General features: G+C 45.9%; 1 protein-coding gene across 1 annotated transcript in view; it reads right to left on the reverse strand.

The window, feature by feature from the left end:
• Window positions 1-3,450: 3,450 nt before the first annotated feature.
• LOC140065253 (cell adhesion molecule 4-like) overlaps window positions 3,451-22,247 on the reverse strand; it is a 235,166-nt gene continuing 216,369 nt past the window's right edge. Inside the window, exon 6 of the mRNA XM_072112851.1 lies at window positions 3,451-3,599. Within this exon, the coding sequence (XP_071968952.1) occupies window positions 3,451-3,599 (149 nt within the window). The remainder of the gene's footprint in view (window positions 3,600-22,247) is intronic.

Below are 22,247 nucleotides of genomic sequence, written 5' to 3' on the forward strand. Positions count from 1 at the left end.
CCCATAATTATTAGATTAGGGTCTAAAAACAGACAATAGAGGAGTCTCAAAATATCTATATGGCAACCCTACAAGACATAAGAGACTTTGTAAATGTGTTAGGAAGTATGCCTATAGATTATCTCCTAAAACTGACACCAATGCAGCTCATAGCCACATAATAGTAGTGAGAAGTTCACAATACGGAATTCACACGCACTACTATAATAGATATTACTCAGTGGGAGGCTGTTACTGTGGATGTAACGTCAACGAGGGGTGTATTATGCGAAGTAGCACATATCTGTGCAAACACACCGCGAAGTAGCACATATCTGTGCAAACACACCCAATAATCCTCAGCACACTGAGTTTTGATACATGTATGTATGTCTGTACGTTTAGTCCTGAATAATTTTATAAGAATAACAATAAAAGTTATATTTTAATATATTATTTTTAAAATATCTCCACTTACAGTGAATTAATCTATACCAGGAGTTATTTTGCATAATAACACACCGCGATTTCCTTCAGTGAGATATATACTGTGCCCCTTTACATAGAGATAGATATATACTGTGCCCCTTTACATAGAGATAGATATATACTGTGCCCCATTACATAGAGATAGATATATACTGTGCTCCATTACATAGATATAGATATATACTGTGCTCCATTACATAGAGATAGATATATACTGTGCCCCATTACATAGAGATAGATATATACTGTGCCCCATTACATAGAGATAGATATATACTGTGCCCCTTTACATAGAGATAGATATATACTGTGCCCCTTTACATAGAGATAGATATATACTGTGCTCCATTACATAGAGATAGATATATACTGTGCTCCATTACATAGAGATAGATATATACTGTGCCCCATTACATAGAGATAGAGATATACTGTGCCCCATTACATAGAGATAGATATATACTGTGCCCCATTACATAGAGATAGATATATACTGTGCTCCATTACATAGAGATAGATATATACTGTGCTCCATTACATAGATATAGATATATACTGTGCCCCATTACATAGAGATAGATATATACTGTGCCCCATTACATAGAGATGGATATATACTGTGCTCCATTACATAGAGATAGATATATACTGCGCTCCATTACATAGAGATAGATATATACTGTGCTCCATTACATAGATATAGATATATACTGTGCCCCATTACATAGAGATAGATATATACTGTGCCCCATTACATAGAGATGGATATATACTGTGCTCCATTACATAGAGATAGATATATACTGCGCTCCATTACATAGAGATAGATATATACTGTGCTCCATTACATAGAGATAGATATATACTGCGCTCCATTACATAGAGATGGATATATACTGTGCCCCATTACATAGAGATAGATATATACTGTGCTCCATTACATAGAGATAGATATATACTGCGCTCCATTACATAGAGATAGATATATACTGCGCTCCATTACATAGAGATAGATATATACTGTGCTCCATTACATAGAGATATATATACTAAGCCCCATTACATAGAGATAGATATATACTGTGCTCCATTACATAGAGATAGATATATACTGTGCCCCTTTACATAGAGATAGATATATACTGTGCCCCATTACATAGAGATAGATATATACTGTGCCCCATTACATAGAGATAGATATATACTGTGCCCCATTACATAGAGATAGATATATACTGTGCTCCATTACATAGAGATAGATATATACTGTGCTCCATCACATAGAGATAGAGATATACTGTGCTCCATTACATAGAGATAGATATATACTGTGCTCCATACATAGAGATAGATATATACTGTGCCCCATTACATAGAGATAGATATATACTGTGCCCCATTACATAGAGATAGATATATACTGTGCCCCATTACATAGAGATAGATATATACTGTGCCCCATTACATAGAGATAGATATATACTGTGCCCCATTACATAGAGATAGATATATACTGTGCCCCATTACATAGAGATAGATATATACTGTGCCCCATTACATAGAGATAGATATATACTGTGCCCCCATTACATAGAGATAGATATATACTGTGCTCCATTACATAGAGATAGATATATACTGTGCTCCATTACATAGAGATAGATATATACTGTGCCCCATTACATAGAGATAGATATATACTGTGCCCCATTACATAGAGATAGATATATACTGTGCCCCATTACATAGAGATAGATATATACTGTGCCCCATTACATAGAGATAGATATATACTGTGCCCCTTTACATAGAGATAGATATATACTGTGCCCCATTACATAGAGATAGATATATACTGTGCCCCTTTACATAGAGATAGATATATACTGTGCCCCATTACATAGATATAGATATATACTGTGCCCCATTACATAGAGATAGATATATACTGTGCCCCATTACATAGAGATAGATATATACTGTGCCCCATTACATAGAGATAGATATATACTGTGCTCCATTACATAGAGATAGATATATACTGTGCCCCATTACATAGAGATAGATATATACTGTGCCCCATTACATAGAGATAGATATATACTGTGCTCCATTACATAGAGATAGATATATACTGTGCCCCATTACATAGAGATAGATATATACTGTGCCCCATTACATAGAGATAGATATATACTGTGCCCCATTACATAGAGATAGATATATACTGTGCCCCATTAGATAGAGATAGATATATACTGTGCCCCATTACATAGAGATAGATATATACTGTGCCCCATTACATAGATATAGATATATACTGTGCCCCATTACATAGAGATAGAGATATACTGTGCCCCATTACATAGAGATAGATATATACTGTGCCCCATTACATAGAGATAGATATATACTATGCCCCATTACATAGAGATAGATATATACTGTGCCCCATTACATAGAGATAGATATATACTGTGCCCCATTACATAGAGATAGATATATACTCTGCCCCATTACATAGAGATAGATATGGACATATGGGGGATTGTGTTTTGTGGGATAAGATCCATTTTTCAGGGGCCTCTTTCCCGGGGGGTTCAATAGGGAACAATCAGATTTTATTAACTCTTTCTTGGTGGATCCTTATTCTGTTATGGGGATCCCCCATTTATAGCTTTTTAGGTTTTATAGAACTGATTTTATGAGAAATTCGCTTGTTTTTGCATCTGCAGGAGTTTATAGGCAGAACATTTATAAGGTCACATGTGAAAGTTGAATAATTTTTGAGTTTTTTTGTGTTTTTTACGGGTTCAGTGATTGTATTGTATCGTACGGGTTGTTGTGGACGAGGTGATTCCCAGTATTTTTTGGTGATTTTCCTGGAATTTCATGGGATGAGATTCCGGGTGTTTGATTCTTTTTGGTTGCTGAGTGTCAGCAGCCTCCTCCCTTCACTCTGCTGGAGGGGACCCTGAGGCATCACAGCTGTGGCCACCATGGCTGCTGGGGCATCACCAGGGGCAGCTCCATCCTGCACAGCACAGGGGTGACGCTCAGCGCCTGCCACGGACACAGCTGGATGGACGTGGACGGCTCCCTGGTCATGGTGGAGGCCGCGGAGGACGGATCTGTGTACGGAGTGAACTCCAATGGAGACGTTTATAAGAGGTAAAAGGTTTCCAGTCTTTACATATCACAAGCACAAGCCTTATATCTAGTATAGAAAGCTGGGTGTACAGGTGTGTAAGTCTGTGTATGTATATATGTGTGTGTGTGTGTATGTGTATGTATGTATATATGTGTGTGTGTATGTGTGTATGTATATATGTGTGTGTGTATGTATATATGTGTGTGTGTGTGTGTATGTGTATGTATGTGTATATGTGTGTGTGTATGTGTGTATGTATATATGTGTGTGTGTATGTATATATGTGTGTATGTATGTGTATGTATATATGTGTTTATGTATGTGTGTATATGTATGTGTGATGTATGTATATATGTGTATGTATATGTGTGTGTATGTATGTGTATGTGTATGTATGTGTGTGTGTATGTGTGTATGTATGTGTGTGTGTATGTATGTATATGTATGTGTGATGTATGTATATATGTGTGTATGTATGTATATTTGTGTGTGTATGCATGTGTGCATGTGTGTGTATGTATTGCATGTATGTGTGGGTATGTATGTATGTGTATGTATATATGTGTATACGTGTGTGCATATATGTGTGTATGTATGTATATTTGTGTGTATGTATGTATGTGTGCATATATGTGTGTATGTATGTATATTTGTGTGTATGTATGTATGTATGTATGTGTGTATGTATGTGTGTATGTATGTGTGTGTATGTATGTATGTGTGTATATGTATGTGTGATGTATGTATATATGTGTGTATGTATGTATATTTGTGTGTGTATGCATGTGTGCATGTGTGTGTGTATGCATGTGTGCATGTGTGTGTGTATGTGTGTATGTATATATGTGTGTGTATGTATGTATATATGTGTGTATGTATGTATATTTGTGTGTGTATGCATGTGTGCATGTGCGTGTGTATGTGTGTATGTATGTATATATGTGTGTGTATATATGTATGTGTATGTATGTATATATGTGTGTGTATATATGTATGTGTATGTATGTATATATGTGTGTGTATGTATGTGTGTGTATGTATATATGTGTGTGTATATATGTATGTGTATGTATGTATATATGTGTGTGTATGTATGTGTATGTATGTATATGTGTGTGTATGTATGTGTGTGTATGTATGTATATATGTGTGTGTATGTATGTGTATGTATGTATATATGTGTGTGTATGTATGTGTGTGTATGTATGTATGTGCATGTATTGTGGGAGAATTGGCCCAGTAGTGACTGAGGTAGCAGAGTTTTGTGATGCAGTGCCGGGGCTACAGCTCGTGCTATTAAACTCAGTATAACAGGAATTAGAAGACTATCTGTTATGATAGGAGCTTCTCCTCACACTGCTGTGTCCTGTGTTATATGCACCGAGCTTCAACTCAGACCCTGACAGTCACAATGTATACTGACAGAAACATCTAAGAGGAACATCACACATACAGATCTATCAGCCACTAGGGGGGGCTATTCTCACGCTCAGTGTATAGCAGGTGTTATTTTGTATAGTTATTACCCCCCAGTACTTCTGTGTTCTCTCTCTGTCTCAGGGATGGGATCTGGGGTAATAATCCGTCTGGCAGTGGCTGGAGCCATGTGACTATAGATGCAGCGTATAATGAGGTGGTGACTCGGGGATCGGCACGTGATGTCATCAGATTATTAATAATTCTGACAGTGAGGGAAAAAGAAAATTCTAAATTTACTGAAAAATTTATCAGAATTTGATTCTTGTAGAAAAATGTAAGTAACTAACGCTTTCCTTTCAGATCTTGTATCCTGAGTGTTTGCTCTTGTTGATTATTTGATGCAGAAATACAATTTACAAAAGAGATGTGGGAGGAGCTTCTCCTGCAGGACATTCATTGGTCGGGAGATACTGGACATCAGGTGTCGTGTGCGGCCGGACATAATGTTCTCCGCTGCTCCTTTGAGGGTCCATCGCACCCACCAATGCCCTGCTCTATATACACTAAGAATTCCCTAGTATCACCAAGGGGAGTGGTCAGTGGTGTCACCAAGGGGAGTGGTCAGTGGTGTCACCAAGGGGAGTGGTCAGTGGTGTCACCAAGGGGAGTGGTCAGTGGTATCACACCCGTCATGAAGAGGAGCCATCTGCCTCGGGGCACATGCTGGACCCCAGCGCTGCCGCAGGATGGATCTGATAACCGGGTAAGCTCACCGGCGGGGTCCAATTCATGAAGGGGGGGGGGGGGACACTTACTCATGCTTGACCGTGGCGTGTAAGGGGTTAAATAACCAGGACTAGAGATTTAAACGATCCCCGGTCACATTTTGGGCTTATTTTCTGTAAAATTAGATGCACTTTACAAATTCTTCATTTTAGTTGATCTTTAGTTTATTGATGAGTTTGGGGGGGTCATTCATTTTTATGGGATCTGTTGTTCTTGTCGTTGGTAACACTTTGGCGCACAGATTTCCGATTTGATAAAAAGTTTACATTTTTGGCAAGTTCATTAATTTTTTTTTTTTTTACGTCGTTCACCGAACAAGTCTAATAATGATTCTGATTTATTGTACAGAACACAACTGTTAAGGTAAACCTAGCGGATAGATCAAATCCTGTCATTTCTACTTATTTTCCTAAAATATACTGAAATAGAAACAATGAACTCAAGATGGCGCCGGCCTCGTGGACCGCACCTCAAAGCTAAGGAATGCGGACCTGACGTGGATGTGCCACAGCAGGGAAGTTCTCCAATCAAGAGACTTCATGATCTGGGAAGTCTCCTCCTCTTCTGCTTCTTTCCCATTTTTCTATATAGACTGATAGAACAAATCGTCCTGCGCAGTGCTGATCTTTTCCCCCGGGCAGTGGCATGAGCTTGTCTTGTATCAGCTTTGGTCTGATTTATTTCCATACGACCGTGCACACATGCAATCATTTCATAATTAGAAACGCAGCCAAGGCACACTACAAGAGGATATCTTATATGCTACCCTAACACAGCGATACCAATTATGTGGGTTCTTTTGTGTATGTCTGTGGGGACGGTGGCGTTTAGGGGATTTTAGTGCATATAATGAATTATTTTTATTGTTTGAAGCTTTTTCTCTTTCTTACGGGTCGGCTTGATGAAGTGATGCTCTGATCATTGGTGACTGTGGTATTTTTATGGGTGCAGTGTGGAAATGTTCTGCACGGAGATGAAAACATCTTGTGTGGAACGTGATAAGTAAGAAGTCACCATGAAGTCCTCCTTCTGATGGATTGTCACCTGTAAGGTTCTGGAAGCCACTGACTGATACCAGGGTGTGACACAGCGTCAGCCGGTGCGGTGTCAGGATCCGGTGGGGCTGTGTGCGTATAGTATCAGCAGGTTCTGATCAGTTTGGAGATGTTTTCTTATCTGTAAATTCTTAGAGGCTGAATATAACAGGGGGTAAAGGCTGGAATCGGCCGAGGACTGGACTATGGGTAACACCTTTGTTTAATAAAGTTGGTAAGATACAAAGTATACAATGCGTAAGATACAATACATATGGAATCCGGTTATAACGATGGCGTCTCCAATAGGAAACAGATTCTTCGTCATTCTTGCTGTGGTTATTCTTCTTCATAGAATATTCTAGAATGTTCCATCAGAAGAATAAGTGGAATCAGTCGATGGATACAATACAATACAAATACAATGTAATTATATAAACTCCAGTCACCTCCGTTATGACGATTATTACAGGACTCTTCTATAGAATAACTCCCGGTGTTATCCACATATTAATATTTGTATTATCAATGGTTTTCTGATGTGATGTGTGTAATTCTCCACTAGATGTCGCTGTTGTAGTGTTCCAGGTTATTCTTATATATCGCCACTAGATGTCAGCCCCCTCCTGTTTTCAGGTTGTAGAAGTACGGTAACCACATAGGCTCAATATACAATACAATACCATACAACTTTATTGATCCTCTGGGGGGAAATTATTTTGTACATATTGTTCCAGCAATTGTTACAGAGTTAGAGACAGTTCTAACGATACAAATACATAAATACTTATGTTCTTACATGTTGCAAGCTCCATGGTTGCATAAAAACAGTTACAGGACAATGCAGGTCACATGACACATGACATGAGCGAAACGGTCACAATAACACAGACACAGAGCTGCATAGGGGGTAGTACACGAGGGGCCGGTGCATAGGGGGTAGTACATGAGGGGCCGGTGCATAGGGGTAGTACACGAGGGGCCGGTGCATAGGGGGTAGTACACGAGGGGCCAGTGCATAGGGGGTAGTACATGAGGGGCCGGTGCATAGGGGGTAGTACACGAGGGGCCAGTGCATAGGGGGTAGTACATGAGGGGCCGGTGCATAGGGGTAGTACACGAGGGGCCGGTGCATAGGGGGTAGTACACGAGGGGCCGGTGCATAGGGGGTAGTACACGAGGGGCCGGTGCATAGGGGGTAGTACACGAGGGGCCGGTGCATAGGGGGTAGTACACCAGGTGCCGGGGCATAGGGGGTAGTGCATGAGGGGCCGGTGCATAGGGGTTGGTACACGAGGGGCCGGGGCATAGGGGGTAGTACACGAGGGACCGGTGCATAGGGGGTAGTACACGAGGGGCCGGTGCATAGGGGGTAGTACACGAGGGGCCGGTGCATAGGGGGTAGTACACGAGGGGCCGGTGCATAGGGGGTAGTACACGAGGGGCCGGTGCATAGGGGGTAGTACACGAGGGGCCGGTGCATAGGGGGTAGTACATGAGGGGCCGGTGCATAGGGGTAGCACACGAGGGGCCGGTGCATAGGGGGTAGTACACGAGGGGCCGGTGCATAGGGGGTAGTACATGAGGGGCCGGGGCATAGGGGGTAGTACACGAGGGGCCGGTGCATAGGGGGTAGTACATGAGGGGCCGGTGCATAGGGGTAGCACACGAGGGGCCGGTGCATAGGGGGTAGTACACGAGGGAGGGGCCGGTGCATAGGGGTAGCACACGAGGGGCCGTGCATAGGGGGTAGTACACGAGGGGACGGTGCATAGGGGGTAGTACACGAGGGGCCGGTGCATAGGGGGTAGTACACGAGGGGCCGGGGCATAGGGGGTAGTACACGAGGGGCCGGTGCATAGGGGGTAGTACACGAGGGGCCGGTGCATAGGGGGTAGTACACGAGGGGCCGGTGCATAGGGGGTAGTACACGAGGGGCCGGTGCATAGGGGGTACTACACGAGGGGCCGGTGCATAGGGGATAGTACACGAGGTGCCGGTGCATAGGGGGTAGTACATGAGGGGCCGGTGCATAGGGGGTAGTACACGAGGTGCCGGTGCATAGGGGGTAGTACACGAGGGGCCGGTGCATAGGGGGTAGTACACGAGGGGCCGGTGCATAGGGGGTAGTACATGAGGGGCCGGTGCATAGGGGGTAGTACATGAGGGGCCGGTGCATAGGGGTAGCACACAAGGGGCCGGTGCATAGGGGGTAGTACACGAGTGGCCGGTGCATAGGGGTAGCACACGAGGGGCCGGTGCATAGGGGGTAGTACACGAGGGGCCGGTGCATAGGGGTAGCACACGAGGGGCCGGTGCATAGGGGGTAGTACACGAGGGGCCGGTGCATAGGGGGTAGTACATGAGGGGCCGGTGCATAGGGGTTAGTACATGAGGGGCCGGTGCATAGGGGGTAGTACATGAGGGGCCGGTGCATAGGGGTAGCACACGAGGGGCCGGTGCATAGGGGGTAGTACATGAGGGGCCGGTGCATAGGGGTAGCACACAAGGGGCCGGTGCATAGGGGGTAGTACATGAGGGGCCGGTGCATAGGGGGTAGTACATGAGGGGCCGGTGCATAGGGGTAGCACACGAGGGGCCGGTGCATAGGGGGTAGTACATGAGGGGCCGGTGCATAGGGGTAGCACACAAGGGGCCGGTGCATAGGGGGTAGTACATGAGGGGCCGGTGCATAGGGGTAGTACACGAGGGGCCGGTGCATAGGGGGTAGTACACGAGGGGCTAGTGCATAGGGGGTAGTACACGAGGGGCCGGTGCATAGGGGGTAGTACATGAGGGGCCGGTGCATAGGGGTAGCACACAAGGGGCCGGTGCATAGGGGGTAGTACATGAGGGGCCGGTGCATAGGGGGTAGTACATGAGGGGCCGGTGCATAGGGGTAGCACACGAGGGGCCGGTGCATAGGGGGTAGTACATGAGGGGCCGGTGCATAGGGGTAGCACACAAGGGGCCGGTGCATAGGGGGTAGTACATGAGGGGCCAGTGCATAGGGGTAGTACACGAGGGGCCGGTGCATAGGGGGTAGTACACGAGGGGCCGGTGCATAGGGGGTAGTACATGAGGGGCCGGTGCATAGGGGTAGCACACAAGGGGCCGGTGCATAGGGGGTAGTACATGAGGGGCCGGTGCATAGGGGGTAGTACACGAGGGGCCGGGGCATAGGGGGTAGTGCACGAGGGGCCGGGGCTTACAGTGTCGCTGTGCTGCGGCTGCTGCTGGTTTGGCAGAAGAGACACTGCCGGTAGCTCCTCTTTTGCCTGGTACCGGCACATAGGCTGCCCGGTTCTGGCTACCACTGGATCCTTGGTTCTGGTTCCTCCAGGTGCACGGCTCGTTATATGCCCAGTTATGTGATGTCACACAGGTGCACGGCGCGTTATATGCCCGGTAATGTGATGTCACACAGGTGCTCGGCTCGTTATATCCCTGGTCACGGGATGTCACACAGATGCACGGCTCGTTATATACACGGTTATGTGATGTCACACAGGTGCATGGCTCGTTATATCCCTGGTCATGTGATGTCACACAGGTGCACGGCTCGTTATATCCCTGGTCATGTGATGTCACACAGGTGCACGGCTCGTTATATGCCCGGTTATGTGATGTCACACAGGTGCATGGCTCGTTATATCCCTGGTCATGTGATGTCACACAGGTGCACGGCTCGTTATATCCCTGGTCATGTGATGTCACACAGGTGCACGGCTCGTTATATGCCCGGTTATGTGATGTCACACAGGTGCATGGCTCGTTATATCCCTGGTCATGTGATGTCACACAGGTGCACGGCTCGTTATATGCCCGGTTATGTGATGTCACACAGGTGCATGGCTCGTTATATCCCTGGTCATGTGATGTCACACAGGTGCACGGCTCGTTATATTCCTGGTTATGTGATGTCACACAGGTGTGCGGCTCGATAGTGTCACAGATATAACGAGCCATGCACCTGTGTGATATATAACGAGCTGTGCACCTGTGTGACCATGGTCAGATTTCTATCCACTGGAAGTACACATAGAGGATTTCTGTAGAATGACAGCAAGCAGAGATCTAGAAAACCAGGAGTAACTGATACAAAAAGTCTATTGGAAAATTGTATCACTTTTCCTTACACAAACCACATCAACTATTGCTGATAGAGTTAAAACGAAGTGAAGACCTAAGGCTACCATGGAGACAGATCGCCGTTCCCCGATGATGTCACAGGGAGCGACGATCCGCGACAAGATGGCGGCTCCCATGCTAGCACCGGTCGCGTGTGTTACCAGTAAGCATTTGCTGCAATATGCAGCAAAGACTCCCCGGCTATGGGCCCACGAGCCCTCTCCATGCACCTGGACCCGGCGCGCACCATACTAGTACGGCACAAGACGGGAAGGGGTTAAAATTTGTGTAAAAAATTGCCCCCTGTGTGTTGAGCTCTGCACACGTTGCACAAATTCTGCATCCAATAGGTTTTTTATGTGCAGATTTTCGGCGTGCATTTATTTTTTCTCTTTTTGGCCGAGGGAATTCTGCATGAAAACTGCACATTGGAGAATATGGAAGAAGGAAATGTAAGAACAGAGCAGGTAAAAGTCTGGGGGGAAATGTAAGAACAGAGCAGGTAAAAGTCTGGGGGGAAATGTAAGAACAGAGAAGGTAAAAGTCTGGGGGGAAATGTAAGAACAGAGCAGGTAAAAGTCTGGAGGGAAATGTAAGAACAGAGCAGGTAACAGTCTGGAGGGAAATGTAAGAACAGAGCAGGTAACAGTCTGGAGGGAAATGTAAGAACAGAGCAGGTAACAGTCTGGAGGGAAATGTAAGAACAGAGCAGGTAACAGTCTGGGGGGAAATGTAAGAACAGAGCAGGTAAAAGTCTGGGGGGAAATGTAAGAACAGAGCAGGTAACAGTCTGGAGGGAGATGTAAGAACAGAGCAGGTAACAGTCTGGGGGGAGATGTAAGAACAGAGCAGGTAACAGTCTGGAGGGAAATGTAAGAACAGAGCAGGTAACAGTCTGGGGGGAAATGTAAGAACAGAGCAGGTAAAAGTCTGGAGGGAAATGTAAGAACAGAGCAGGTAACAGTCTGGAGGGAGATGTAAGAACAGAGCAGGTAACAGTCTGGAGGGAGATGTAAGAACAGAGCAGGTAACAGTCTGGGGGGAAATGTAAGAACAGAGCAGGTAACAGTCTGGAGGGAAATGTAAGAACAGAGCAGGTAACAGTCTGGAGGGAAATGTAAGAACAGAGCAGGTAACAGTCTGGGGGGAGATGTAAGAACAGAGCAGGTAACAGTCTGGGGGGAAATGTAAGAACAGAGCAGGTAACAGTCTGGGGGGAAATGTAAGAACAGAGCAGGTAACAGTCTGGGGGGAAATGTAAGAACAGAGCAGGTAACAGTCTGGAGGGAGATGTAAGAACAGAGCAGGTAACAGTCTGGAGGGAGATGTAAGAACAGAGCAGGTAACAGTCTGGAGGGAAATGTAAGAACAGAGCAGGTAAAAGTCTGGGGGGAAATGTAAGAACAGAGCAGGTAACAGTCTGGAGGGAGATGTAAGAACAGAGCAGGTAACAGTCTGGAGGGAGATGTAAGAACAGAGCAGGTAACAGTCTGGAGGGAAATGTAAGAACAGAGCAGGTAACAGTCTGGAGGGAAATGTAAGAACAGAGCAGGTAACAGTCTGGAGAGAAATGTAAGAACAGAGCAGGTAACAGTCTGGAGGGAGATGTAAGAACAGAGCAGGTAACAGTCTGGAGGGAGATGTAAGAACAGAGCAGGTAACAGTCTGGGGGGAAATGTAAGAACAGAGCAGGTAACAGTCTGGAGGGAAATGTAAGAACAGAGCAGGTAACAGTCTGGAGGGAAATGTAAGAACAGAGCAGGTAACAGTCTGGGGGGAAATGTAAGAACAGAGCAGGTAACAGTCTGGAGGGAGATGTAAGAACAGAGCAGGTAACAGTCTGGGGGGAAATGTAAGAACAGAGCAGGTAACAGTCTGGGGGGAGATGTAAGAACAGAGCAGGTAACAGTCTGGGGGGAGATGTAAGAACAGAGCAGGTAACAGTCTGGGGGGAGATGTAAGAACAGAGCAGGTAACAGTCTGGGGGGAAATGTAAGAACAGAGCAGGTAACAGTCTGGGGGGAGATGTAAGAACAGAGCAGGTAACAGTCTGGAGGGAGATGTAAGAACAGAGCAGGTAACAGTCTGGAGGGAGATGTAAGAACAGAGCAGGTAAAAGTCTGGGGGGAAATGTAAGAACAGAGCAGGTAAAAGTCTGGAGGGAAATGTAAGAACAGAGAAGGTAACAGTCTGGGGGGAAATGTAAGAACAGAGCAGGTAACAGTCTGGAGGGAGATGTAAGAACAGAGCAGGTAACAGTCTGGGGGGAGATGTAAGAACAGAGCAGGTAACAGTCTGGAGGGAGATGTAAGAACAGAGCAGGTAACAGTCTGGAGGGAGATGTAAGAACAGAGCAGGTAACAGTCTGGAGGGAGATGTAAGAACAGAGCAGGTAACAGTCTGGGGGGAAATGTAAGAACAGAGCAGGTAACAGTCTGGAGGGAGATGTAAGAACAGAGCAGGTAACAGTCTGGAGGGAGATGTAAGAACAGAGCAGGTAACAGTCTGGAGGGAAATGTAAGAACAGAGCAGGTAAAAGTCTGGAGGGAGATGTAAGAACAGAGCAGGTAACAGTCTGGAGGGAGATGTAAGAACAGAGCAGGTAACAGTCTGGGGGGAAATGTAAGAACAGAGCAGGTAAAAGTCTGGAGGGAGATGTAAGAACAGAGCAGGTAAAAGTCTGGAGGGAGATGTAAGAACAGAGAAGGTAAAAGTCTGGAGGGAAATGTAAGAACAGAGCAGGTAACAGTCTGGAGGGAAATGTAAGAACAGAGCAGGTAACAGTCTGGAGGGAAATGTAAGAACAGAGCAGGTAACAGTCTGGAGGGAAATGTAAGAACAGAGCAGGTAACAGTCTGGAGGGAGATGTAAGAACAGAGCAGGTAACAGTCTGGGGGGAAATGTAAGAACAGAGCAGGTAACAGTCTGGAGGGAGATGTAAGAACAGAGCAGGTAACAGTCTGGAGGGAAATGTAAGAACAGAGCAGGTAACAGTCTGGAGGGAAATGTAAGAACAGAGCAGGTAACAGTCTGGAGGGAGATGTAAGAACAGAGCAGGTAACAGTCTGGAGGGAAATGTAAGAACAGAGCAGGTAACAGTCTGGAGGGAAATGTAAGAACAGAGCAGGTAACAGTCTGGGGGGAAATGTAAGAACAGAGCAGGTAACAGTCTGGAGGGAAATGTAAGAACAGAGCAGGTAACAGTCTGGAGGGAGATGTAAGAACAGAGCAGGTAACAGTCTGGAGGGAAATGTAAGAACAGAGCAGGTAACAGTCTGGAGGGAGATGTAAGAACAGAGCAGGTAACAGTCTGGAGGGAAATGTAAGAACAGAGCAGGTAACAGTCTGGAGGGAAATGTAAGAACAGAGCAGGTAACAGTCTGGAGGGAAATGTAAGAACAGAGCAGGTAACAGTCTGGAGGGAAATGTAAGAACAGAGCAGGTAACAGTCTGGGGGGAAATGTAAGAACAGAGCAGGTAACAGTCTGGAGGGAGATGTAAGAACAGAGCAGGTAACAGTCTGGAGGGAAATGTAAGAACAGAGCAGGTAACAGTCTGGAGGGAAATGTAAGAACAGAGCAGGTAACAGTCTGGAGGGAAATGTAAGAACAGAGCAGGTAACAGTCTGGAGGGAGATGTAAGAACAGAGCAGGTAACAGTCTGGAGGGAAATGTAAGAACAGAGCAGGTAAAAGTCTGGAGGGAAATGTAAGAACAGAGCAGGTAACAGTCTGGGGGGAAATGTAAGAACAGAGCAGGTAACAGTCTGGGGGGAGATGTAAGAACAGAGCAGGTAACAGTCTGGGGGGAAATGTAAGAACAGAGCAGGTAACAGTCTGGGGGGAAATGTAAGAACAGAGCAGGTAACAGTCTGGGGGGAAATGTAAGAACAGAGCAGGTAACAGTCTGGGGGGAAATGTAAGAACAGAGCAGGTAACAGTCTGGGGGGAAATGTAAGAACAGAGCAGGTAACAGTCTGGGGGGAAATGTAAGAACAGAGCAGGTAACAGTCTGGAGGGAGATGTAAGAACAGAGCAGGTAACAGTCTGGGGGGAAATGTAAGAACAGAGCAGGTAAAAGTCTGGGGGGAAATGTAAGAACAGAGCAGGTAACAGTCTGGAGGGAGATGTAAGAACAGAGCAGGTAACAGTCTGGGGGAAATGTAAGAACAGAGCAGGTAACAGTCTGGAGGGAAATGTAAGAACAGAGCAGGTAACAGTCTGGAGGGAGATGTAAGAACAGAGCAGGTAACAGTCTGGAGGGAAATGTAAGAACAGAGCAGGTAACAGTCTGGAGGGAAATGTAAGAACAGAGCAGGTAACAGTCTGGGGGGAAATGTAAGAACAGAGCAGGTAACAGTCTGGAGGGAAATGTAAGAACAGAGCAGGTAACAGTCTGGGGGGAAATGTAAGAACAGAGCAGGTAACAGTCTGGAGGGAGATGTAAGAACAGAGCAGGTAACAGTCTGGAGGGAAATGTAAGAACAGAGCAGGTAACAGTCTGGAGGGAGATGTAAGAACAGAGCAGGTAACAGTCTGGAGGGAAATGTAAGAACAGAGCAGGTAACAGTCTGGAGGGAGATGTAAGAACAGAGCAGGTAAAAGTCTGGAGGGAAATGTAAGAACAGAGCAGGTAACAGTCTGGAGGGAGATGTAAGAACAGAGCAGGTAACAGTCTGGAGGGAAATGTAAGAGCAGAGCAGGTAACAGTCTGGAGAGAAATGTAAGAACAGAGCAGGTAACAGTCTGGAGGGAAATGTAAGAACAGAGCAGGTAACAGTCTGGAGGGAAATGTAAGAGCAGAGCAGGTAACAGTCTGGAGAGAAATGTAAGAACAGAGCAGGTAACAGTCTGGAGGGAGATGTAAGAACAGAGCAGGTAACAGTCTGGAGGGAAATGTAAGAGCAGAGCAGGTAACAGTCTGGAGGGAGATGTAAGAACAGAGCAGGTAAAAGTCTGGAGGGAGATGTAAGAACAGAGCAGGTAACAGTCTGGGGGGAAATGTAAGAACAGAGCAGGTAAAAGTCTGGAGGGAAATGTAAGAACAGAGCAGGTAACAGTCTGGGGGGAAATGTAAGAACAGAGCAGGTAACAGTCTGGGGGGAAATGTAAGAACAGAGCAGGTAAAAGTCTGGAGGGAAATGTAAGAACAGAGCAGGTAACAGTCTGGAGGGAAATGTAAGAACAGAGCAGGTAACAGTCTGGGGGGAAATGTAAGAACAGAGCAGGTAACAGTCTGGGGGGAAATGTAAGAACAGAGCAGGTAACAGTCTGGAGGGAAATGTAAGAACAGAGCAGGTAACAGTCTGGAGGGAAATGTAAGAACAGAGCAGGTAACAGTCTGGAGGGAAATGTAAGAACAGAGCAGGTAACAGTCTGGAGGGAAATGTAAGAACAGAGCAGGTAACAGTCTGGGGGGAAATGTAAGAACAGAGCAGGTAACAGTCTGGGGGGAAATGTAAGAACAGAGCAGGTAACAGTCTGGAGGGAAATGTAAGAACAGAGCAGGTAACAGTCTGGAGGGAGATGTAAGAACAGAGCAGGTAACAGTCTGGAGGGAGATGTAAGAACAGAGCAGGTAACAGTCTGGAGGGAGATGTAAGAACAGAGCAGGTAACAGTCTGGAGGGAAATGTAAGAACAGAGCAGGTAACAGTCTGGAGGGAAATGTAAGAACAGAGCAGGTAACAGTCTGGAGGGAAATGTAAGAACAGAGCAGGTAACAGTCTGGAGGGAGATGTAAGAACAGAGCAGGTAACAGTCTGGAGGGAAATGTAAGAACAGAGCAGGTAACAGTCTGGGGGGAAATGTAAGAACAGAGCAGGTAACAGTCTGGAGGGAGATGTAAGAACAGAGCAGGTAACAGTCTGGAGGGAAATGTAAGAACAGAGCAGGTAACAGTCTGGAGGGAAATGTAAGAACAGAGCAGGTAACAGTCTGGGGGGAAATGTAAGAACAGAGCAGGTAAAAGTCTGGAGGGAGATGTAAGAACAGAGAAGGTAAAAGTCTGGAGGGAGATGTAAGAACAGAGCAGGTAAAAGTCTGGAGGGAGATGTAAGAACAGAGAAGGTAAAAGTCTGGAGGGAAATGTAAGAGCAGAGCAGGTAAAAGTCTGGAGGGAAATGTAAGAACAGAGCAGGTAAAAGTCTGGAGGGAGATGTAAGAACAGAGAAGGTAAAAGTCTGGAGGGAGATGTAAGAACAGAGCAGGTAAAAGTCTGGAGGGAGATGTAAGAACAGAGAAGGTAACAGTCTGGAGGGAGATGTAAGAACAGAGCAGGTAACAGTCTGGGGGGAAATGTAAGAACAGAGCAGGTAACAGTCTGGGGGGAAATGTAAGAACAGAGCAGGTAACAGTCTGGAGGGAAATGTAAGAACAGAGCAGGTAACAGTCTGGGGGGAAATGTAAGAACAGAGCAGGTAACAGTCTGGAGAGAAATGTAAGAACAGAGCAGGTAACAGTCTGGAGGGAAATGTAAGAACAGAGAAGGTAACAGTCTGGAGGGAAATGTAAGAACAGAGAAGGTAAAAGTCTGGAGGGAAATGTAAGAACAGAGCAGGTAAAAGTCTGGAGGGAAATGTAAGAACAGAGCAGGTAACAGTCTGGAGGGAAATGTAAGAACAGAGCAGGTAACAGTCTGGAGGGAAATGTAAGAACAGAGCAGGTAACAGTCTGGAGGGAAATGTAAGAACAGAGCAGGTAAAAGTCTGGAGGGAAATGTAAGAACAGAGCAGGTAACAGTCTGGGGGGAAATGTAAGAACAGAGCAGGTAACAGTCTGGAGGGAGATGTAAGAACAGAGCAGGTAACAGTCTGGAGGGAAATGTAAGAACAGAGCAGGTAACAGTCTGGAGGGAAATGTAAGAACAGAGCAGGTAACAGTCTGGAGGGAAATGTAAGAACAGAGCAGGTAACAGTCTGGAGGGAAATGTAAGAACAGAGCAGGTAACAGTCTGGAGGGAAATGTAAGAACAGAGCAGGTAACAGTCTGGGGGGAAATGTAAGAACAGAGCAGGTAACAGTCTGGGGGGAAATGTAAGAACAGAGCAGGTAACAGTCTGGGGGGAGATGTAAGAACAGAGCAGGTAAAAGTCTGGGGGGAGATGTAAGAACAGAGCAGGTAACAGTCTGGGGGGAGATGTAAGAACAGAGCAGGTAACAGTCTGGGGGGAAATGTAAGAACAGAGCAGGTAACAGTCTGGAGGGAAATGTAAGAACAGAGCAGGTAACAGTCTGGAGGGAAATGTAAGAACAGAGCAGGTAACAGTCTGGAGGGAAATGTAAGAACAGAGCAGGTAACAGTCTGGAGGGAGATGTAAGAACAGAGCAGGTAACAGTCTGGGGGGAAATGTAAGAACAGAGCAGGTAACAGTCTGGGGGGAAATGTAAGAACAGAGCAGGTAACAGTCTGGGGGGAAATGTAAGAACAGAGCAGGTAACAGTCTGGAGGGAAATGTAAGAACAGAGCAGGTAACAGTCTGGGGGGAGATGTAAGAACAGAGCAGGTAAAAGTCTGGGGGGAGATGTAAGAACAGAGCAGGTAACAGTCTGGGGGGAGATGTAAGAACAGAGCAGGTAACAGTCTGGGGGGAAATGTAAGAACAGAGCAGGTAACAGTCTGGGGGGAGATGTAAGAACAGAGCAGGTAACAGTCTGGAGGGAAATGTAAGAACAGAGCAGGTAACAGTCTGGAGGGAGATGTAAGAACAGAGCAGGTAAAAGTCTGGGGGGAAATGTAAGAACAGAGCAGGTAACAGTCTGGAGGGAAATGTAAGAACAGAGCAGGTAACAGTCTGGAGGGAAATGTAAGAACAGAGCAGGTAACAGTCTGGAGGGAAATGTAAGAACAGAGCAGGTAACAGTCTGGAGGGAGATGTAAGAACAGAGCAGGTAACAGTCTGGAGGGAAATGTAAGAACAGAGCAGGTAACAGTCTGGAGGGAAATGTAAGAACAGAGCAGGTAACAGTCTGGGGGGAAATGTAAGAACAGAGCAGGTAAAAGTCTGGAGGGAAATGTAAGAACAGAGCAGGTAACAGTCTGGGGGGAAATGTAAGAACAGAGCAGGTAACAGTCTGGGGGGAGATGTAAGAACAGAGCAGGTAACAGTCTGGGGGGAAATGTAAGAACAGAGCAGGTAACAGTCTGGAGGGAAATGTAAGAACAGAGCAGGTAACAGTCTGGAGGGAAATGTAAGAACAGAGCAGGTAAAAGTCTGGGGGGAAATGTAAGAACAGAGCAGGTAACAGTCTGGGGGGAAATGTAAGAACAGAGCAGGTAACAGTCTGGAGGGAAATGTAAGAACAGAGCAGGTAACAGTCTGGAGGGAAATGTAAGAACAGAGCAGGTAAAAGTCTGGAGAGAGATGTAAGAACAGAGCAGGTAACAGTCTGGAGGGAAATGTAAGAACAGAGCAGGTAACAGTCTGGGGGGAGATGTAAGAACAGAGCAGGTAAAAGTCTGGGGGGAAATGTAAGAACAGAGCAGGTAACAGTCTGGGGGGAAATGTAAGAACAGAGCAGGTAAAAGTCTGGAGGGAAATGTAAGAACAGAGCAGGTAACAGTCTGGGGGGAAATGTAAGAACAGAGAAGGTAACAGTCTGGGGGGAAATGTAAGAACAGAGCAGGTAACAGTCTGGAGGGAAATGTAAGAACAGAGCAGGTAACAGTCTGGAGGGAAATGTAAGAACAGAGCAGGTAACAGTCTGGAGGGAAATGTAAGAACAGAGCAGGTAACAGTCTGGAGGGAAATGTAAGAACAGAGCAGGTAACAGTCTGGAGGGAAATGTAAGAACAGAGCAGGTAAAAGTCTGGAGAGAGATGTAAGAACAGAGCAGGTAACAGTCTGGAGGGAAATGTAAGAACAGAGCAGGTAACAGTCTGGGGGGAGATGTAAGAACAGAGCAGGTAACAGTCTGGGGGAAATGTAAGAACAGAGCAGGTAACAGTCTGGGGGGAAATGTAAGAACAGAGCAGGTAACAGTCTGGAGGGAGATGTAAGAACAGAGCAGGTAACAGTCTGGGGGGAAATGTAAGAACAGAGCAGGTAACAGTCTGGGGGGAGATGTAAGAACAGAGCAGGTAACAGTCTGGAGGGAGATGTAAGAACAGAGCAGGTAACAGTCTGGAGGGAAATGTAAGAACAGAGCAGGTAACAGTCTGGGGGGAAATGTAAGAACAGAGCAGGTAACAGTCTGGAGGGAAATGTAAGAACAGAGAAGGTAACAGTCTGGAGGGAAATGTAAGAACAGAGCAGGTAACAGTCTGGAGGGAAATGTAAGAACAGAGCAGGTAAAAGTCTGGAGAGAGATGTAAGAACAGAGCAGGTAACAGTCTGGAGGGAAATGTAAGAACAGAGCAGGTAACAGTCTGGGGGGAGATGTAAGAACAGAGCAGGTAACAGTCTGGGGGGAAATGTAAGAACAGAGCAGGTAACAGTCTGGGGGGAAATGTAAGAACAGAGCAGGTAAAAGTCTGGAGGGAAATGTAAGAACAGAGCAGGTAACAGTCTGGGGGGAAATGTAAGAACAGAGCAGGTAACAGTCTGGAGGGAAATGTAAGAACAGAGCAGGTAACAGTCTGGAGGGAAATGTAAGAACAGAGAAGGTAACAGTCTGGAGGGAAATGTAAGAACAGAGCAGGTAACAGTCTGGAGGGAAATGTAAGAACAGAGCAGGTAACAGTCTGGAGGGAAATGTAAGAACAGAGCAGGTAACAGTCTGGAGGGAAATGTAAGAACAGAGAAGGTAACAGTCTGGAGGGAAATGTAAGAACAGAGCAGGTAACAGTCTGGAGGGAAATGTAAGAACAGAGCAGGTAACAGTCTGGGGGGAAATGTAAGAACAGAGCAGGTAACAGTCTGGGGGGAAATGTAAGAACAGAGCAGGTAACAGTCTGGAGGGAAATGTAAGAACAGAGCAGGTAACAGTCTGGAGGGAAATGTAAGAACAGAGCAGGTAATAGTCTGGGGGGAAATGTAAGAACAGAGCAGGTAACAGTCTGGAGGGAGATGTAAGAACAGAGCAGGTAACAGTCTGGAGGGAGATGTAAGAACAGAGCAGGTAACAGTCTGGAGGGAAATGTAAGAACAGAGCAGGTAAAAGTCTGGAGAGAGATGTAAGAACAGAGCAGGTAACAGTCTGGAGGGAAATGTAAGAACAGAGCAGGTAACAGTCTGGGGGGAGATGTAAGAACAGAGCAGGTAACAGTCTGGAGGGAAATGTAAGAACAGAGCAGGTAACAGTCTGGGGGGAAATGTAAGAACAGAGCAGGTAACAGTCTGGGGGGAAATGTAAGAACAGAGCAGGTAACAGTCTGGAGGGAGATGTAAGAACAGAGCAGGTAACAGTCTGGAGGGAAATGTAAGAGCAGAGCAGGTAAAAGTCTGGGGGGAAATGTAAGAACAGAGCAGGTAACAGTCTGGAGGGAAATGTAAGAACAGAGCAGGTAACAGTCTGGGGGGAAATGTAAGAACAGAGCAGGTAACAGTCTGGAGGGAAATGTAAGAACAGAGCAGGTAACAGTCTGGAGGGAAATGTAAGAACAGAGCAGGTAACAGTCTGGAGGGAAATGTAAGAACAGAGCAGGTAACAGTCTGGAGGGAAATGTAAGAACAGAGCAGGTAACAGTCTGGGGGGAAATGTAAGAACAGAGCAGGTAACAGTCTGGAGGGAGATGTAAGAACAGAGCAGGTAAAAGTCTGGAGGGAAATGTAAGAACAGAGCAGGTAACAGTCTGGAGGGAGATGTAAGAACAGAGCAGGTAAAAGTCTGGAGGGAAATGTAAGAACAGAGCAGGTAACAGTCTGGAGGGAGATGTAAGAACAGAGCAGGTAACAGTCTGGGGGGAAATGTAAGAACAGAGCAGGTAACAGTCTGGAGGGAGATGTAAGAACAGAGCAGGTAAAAGTCTGGAGGGAAATGTAAGAGCAGAGCAGGTAACAGTCTGGAGGGAAATGTAAGAACAGAGCAGGTAACAGTCTGGAGGGAAATGTAAGAGCAGAGCAGGTAACAGTCTGGAGGGAAATGTAAGAACAGAGCAGGTAAAAGTCTGGAGGGAAATGTAAGAACAGAGCAGGTAACAGTCTGGAGGGAAATGTAAGAACAGAGCAGGTAACAGTCTGGAGGGAAATGTAAGAACAGAGCAGGTAACAGTCTGGAGGGAAATGTAAGAACAGAGCAGGTAACAGTCTGGAGGGAGATGTAAGAACAGAGCAGGTAAAAGTCTGGAGGGAAATGTAAGAACAGAGCAGGTAACAGTCTGGA

This window comes from Engystomops pustulosus, chromosome 6 (genome assembly GCF_040894005.1).
Source record: "Engystomops pustulosus chromosome 6, aEngPut4.maternal, whole genome shotgun sequence".
In the NCBI taxonomy this organism is placed as follows: Eukaryota; Metazoa; Chordata; class Amphibia; order Anura; family Leptodactylidae; genus Engystomops; species Engystomops pustulosus.